This window comes from Salvelinus alpinus, chromosome 2 (assembly GCF_045679555.1).
Source record: "Salvelinus alpinus chromosome 2, SLU_Salpinus.1, whole genome shotgun sequence".
NCBI lineage: Eukaryota > Metazoa > Chordata > Actinopteri > Salmoniformes > Salmonidae > Salvelinus > Salvelinus alpinus.
Window position 1 is genome coordinate 104,976,537 of NC_092087.1, and position 5,000 is coordinate 104,981,536.

Sequence of the window (5,000 nt, forward strand, 5' to 3'; positions counted from 1 at the left end):
GTCCAAATAGAATTTATATTTGTCATCCTTATTTCCGGACCTTTTTTGGAATATCATTATATTTGTTTTTTTTAGGTTAACGGTCAGAGCCCAAGTCTGACAGAACCTGTGAAGATGATCTAGGTGTTGCTGTAACCCCTCTTTAGTGGGAGACAGCAGCACCAGGTCATCTGCGTACAGCAGACACTTGATTTCAGTGTTGTGTAGGGTGATACCAGGTGCTGTCGATTCTTCTAATGTTTTTGCCAATTCATTCATGTAGATGTTAAATAGTGTTGGACTTATTGGGCAGCCCTGTTTCACTCCCCGCCCCTGAGAGAAGAAGTCTGTTTGCTTGTTGCCAATTTTAACCGCACATTTGTTTTTAGTGTACATTGATTTAATAAAATCATATGTTTTCCCTCCAATACCACTTTCTATTAGTTTATAAAGAAGACCTTCGTGCCAAATTGAATCAAATGCTTTCTTGAAATCTACAAAACACGAGTAGATTTTGCCTTTGTTTTGGTTAACTTGTTTATCAATTAGAGTGTGGAGGGTGTAAATGTGGTCTGTTGTACGATAATTTTTTAGAAATCCAATCTGGCTTCTGCTCAGGACGTTGTGTTCGTCAAGGAAATGATGTAGTCAGCTATTTATAATACTGCAGAGAATTTTCCCCAAGTTGCTGTTAACGCATATTCCTCTGTAATTATTTGGGTCAAATTTGTCTCCATTTTTATAGATTGGTGTGATCAGTCCCTGGTTCCAAATATCGGGGAAAATACCTGCAGTGAGGATAATGTTGAAGAGTTTGAGTATAGCCAATTTGAATTTGTGGTCTGTATATTTGATCATTTCATTTAAAATCCCATCAGCACCACAGGCCTTTTTGGGTTGGAGATTGCATATTTTTGCCAATAATTCTTCTTCTGTAATTGGGGTATCCACAGGATTCTGATAGTCTTTGACTGCTAATTCAAGGATTTGTAATTTTTCTTGTATATCTTTTTGTTCTGGGCTCTTTGTTATATTGCTGTAGAGGTTTGCAAAGTGATTTCTCCACATATCCCCATTTTGGATAGCCAACTCCTCATGATGAGGTTTGTTTAATTTATTCCAATTCTCCCAGAAGTGGTTTGATTCTATGGATTCCTCAATTCCATCCAGCTGATTTCTAATGTGCTGTTCCTTTTTTGTTCTTAGGGTGCGTTTGTATTGCTTCAGTGTTTCCCCATATTGAAGGCGTATATTTTTGTTGTCTGGTTCTCTGTGTTTTTGATTAGATATATTTCTCAATGACTTTCTTAGATTTTTGCAATCATTATCAAACCATTTTTCATTATCTGTTATTTTTGGTTTGCTCTTATGCTTCTTTAGATTAGCCAAGGAGGCTAATTTGTCAAATATAAAGTTTATGTTCCTAACGGCCAAATTTACACCTTCATTGCTGAAGGAGAATGTTAAGGCTAAAAAGTTGTCCAGGAGATATTGTATTTTTTGGCTACTGTCTCTCTCTCCCTGTCTCTCTCTCTCTCTCTCTCTCTCTCTCTCTCTCTCTCTCTCTCTCTCTCTCTCTCTCTCTCTCTCTCTCTCTCTCTCTCTCTCTCTCTCTCTCTCTCTCTCTCTCTCTCTCTCTCTCTCTCTCTCTCTCTCTCTCTCTCTCTCTCTCTCTCTCTCTCTCTCTCTCTCTCTCTCTCTCTGTTAATGACATTGAAGTATTGCTCTAACTAACTATTTTCTCTTGCTGTGTGTGTTTCAGAGCCTCCATACTTCACTGCTGAACCCAGACTGAAGACTGTAGCTGCGGTGGACAGGAACGTCGACTTACACTGTCAGGCCAAGGGTAAGGAATCACAGTGTGTGTGTGTGTGTGCGTGGCGATTTCAATGAGCTATGAGCCCCACCCAACACTGCATCTGTTTCCTAGTGTTCCATACAAAATCCCATCCCTACTAACATGGAGTCTTCCAATATGCCCATTCACACAAACCAACCATTCGGGACAGGCACTACAAAGCCAGCCCGATTACTGCAGCTCTGGTCCTTATCCCAGCAGACCCGGAAGCTACTGTCATGACTTCCACCGGAAGTTGGTTCCTCTCCTTGTTCGTGCGGCGTTCGGCGGTCGGCGTCGCCGGTCTTCTAGCCATCATCGATCCTCTTTTCATTTTCCATTTGTTTTGTCTTGTCTTCCCACACACCTGGTTTCAATTCCATCATTACATGTTGTGTATTTAACCCTCTGGTCCCCCGTATGTCCTTGTCCGGAATTGTTTATTGTGCAACGGGTTTTATACCCGTTGATTGATTGTTCTGATTCCGGTGGTTTTTATTATCCGTTGTAAACCCAGAGTTTTGCTCTCCTGCGCCTGACTTCTCTGCCGCCAGTACGCGCCCCTTACAGCTACCTGATCCCAGCATACCCTTACAGCTACCTTATCACAGCATACCCTTACAGCTACCTTATCCCAGCATACCCTTACAGCTACCTTATCCCAGCTTTACCTTACAGCTACCTTATCCCAGCATACCCTTACAGCTACCTTATCCCAGCATACCCTTACAGCTACCTTATCCCAGCATACCCTTACAGCTACCTTATCCCAGCATACCCTTACAGCTACCTGATCCCAGCATACCCTTACAGCTACCTTATCCCAGCATACCCTTACAGCTACCTTATCCCAGCATACCCTTACAGCTACCTTATCCCAGCATACCCTTACAGCTACCTTATCCCAGCATACCCTTACAGCTACCTTATCCCAGCATACCCTTACAGCTACCTTATCCCAGCATACCCTTACAGCTACCTTATCCCAGCATACCCTTACAGCTACCTGATCCCAGCATACCCTTACAGCTACCTTATCCCAGCATACCCTTACAGCTACCTTATCCCAGCATACCCTTACTGCTACAGAGATGGAGAGAGAGGAACAGAACTAAAACAAACAACGCGCTCATTCATAACATTTGATAAGTGCAATAAACGTTGCTTAAATTAAACACGAACACTTGTCTGTATATTCTTTATACCATAAACTGTTACTGACGGGAAGTAAGAATAAAGTGTGATGTACCAACGATAGGTAAGTTAAATTGTGTGTCGACCCACATTGTTAACGTAGCTGATAACGGAGCAGGGAGGCGCGCTCAGTGTGTGTTAGTGTACCAAGCGCTGCCCGCGGCCAGTGACGGACGGCCTCGTCACATCTACCTTTGTCCTCCCAGTAAGACTAGGTAGTCCGCCGTGACGTTTTCTTTTCCTGCCTTGTGTTGGACACAGAACCCGAAGGGCTGGAGCTCCAGATACCACCTGGTCACAGGAGAATTCCGGTCCTTCATGGTCTGGATCCAGGTCAGGGCTCTGTGGTCCGTGTGCAGGTCAAATTCCCTCCCAAGAAGGTAGTACCGGAGGCTATCTGGTGCCCGCCAGGCACTCCTTCTCGATTGTAGAATACCTGGTTTGCCTGGGCAACAGCTTCCGACTCAGGCACAGCACAGGAAGCTCTTCCCCTGGCTCCCCTTGGGCCAGAACAGCTCCAATTCCCACAGCCAAAGCGTCCACCTATACGAGAAACCTCTTCTGAAAATCAGGGCTCTGGAAAACAGGGAAGGAGCACAGTTGTTTTTTCAGCATCATGAAAGCTTCCTCACTCTCCTCAGTCCACTTCACAGGGTTGCTGGCCACCTTTGAAGTGAGGTTGGTCAGAGGGACAGCGATGGTCGAAAACTGCGGAATGAATCTCCGGTACCACCCTGCCAGACCTAGGAAGGACTTCACCTGTGTCTTGGTTCTGGGTTGAGGGCTGTTCCTGATGGACTCCACTTTATCCACCTGAGGCCGAACTTCACCCTTACCCAGCTGGTAACCCAGGTACTTTGTCTCCTGTTTCACCCACTCACACTTCAGGAGGTTAAGCGTGAGGCCTGCATCATGGATCTTCCCCAGGACTCTGCTAAGATGCTGTATGTGCTCCTACCAGGAGTGGCTGTAGATCACCACGTCGTCCAAGTAAGCAGCACAGCAATCGTCACCTGGAGGACCTTGTCCATCAGCCTCTGGAAAGTTGCAGGGGCCCCATGAAGGCCAACCGGCATGACCTTGAACTGGAACAGGCCCATCGGCGTCCGGAAGGCAGTCTAGGCCTTGGATTGTTCATCCAGGGGCACCTGCCAGTACCCTTTGCAGAGATCCAATGTGGTGATGTAATAAACTCTACCTATTCTCTCCAGTAAGTTGTCAATGCGGGGCATGGGGTAGGCATCAAACTGGGAGATTCACCTTACGGAAGTCCATGCAGACGCGCAAAGAAACATCCTTCTTTGGGACAATGACGATGTGGCTGCTCCATTCACTTGAAGATGGCTCGACAACATCCATCTCTATCATGGTGTGGACCTCTTCCTTGAGGGCTACCACCAGCCTCTCAGGGACACGGTAAGGATGCTGGCGGACAGGGTTCTGGTTAGGCTTCAAACGGATGACGTGTTCCAGGACTTTGGTTCTTCCTGTCCTCTGACCTAAGAGGGCTGGATACTTGCCAAACAGCTGCTTCAGCTCATCTTGCTTGTCTTCTTCCAGGTGAGCCAGTATGACCTCTGCTTGTCCTTTCCATGCCTCTGTGACCCCCTCCGACTCGTCCTCTTCTTCTACTCTGAGGACCAGAAAGGACTCTCCCCTTGGAGAGTTCCTCGCTCTCCTCCCAGGCCTTGAGAAGGTTCACATGGTAGGTTTGCTTCTCCTTACCCTTGTCCGGATGCAGCACCTCGTAGGTCACCGGGCCCATCTTCCTCCCGATTAGGTACGGCCCTTGCCACTGCGCAGGGAGCTTGTTAGTAGACGAGGGAAGGAGGAGCAGGACTTTCTGTCCTGGCTCAAACTCTCTGTGGCGAGCGTGCTGGTCATACCCTCTCTTCTGGGCCTTCTGGGCTTGCTAAAGGTTTACCCTAGCTTCCTCTCGGTACCGTTCCAGCCTGTCTCGCATCTGGAGGATGTATTGGACATCCTGAGG

The 5,000-nt window shown here is 46.8% G+C and overlaps 1 protein-coding gene across 1 annotated transcript in view; it reads left to right on the forward strand.

Moving 5' to 3' along the window:
• Positions 1 to 5,000, forward strand: part of LOC139547594 (protein sidekick-1-like) — a 458,168-nt gene that overhangs the window by 311,612 nt on the left and 141,556 nt on the right. Inside the window, exon 8 of the mRNA XM_071356530.1 lies at positions 1,742 to 1,825. Within this exon, the coding sequence (XP_071212631.1) occupies positions 1,742 to 1,825 (84 nt within the window). The remainder of the gene's footprint in view (positions 1 to 1,741; positions 1,826 to 5,000) is intronic.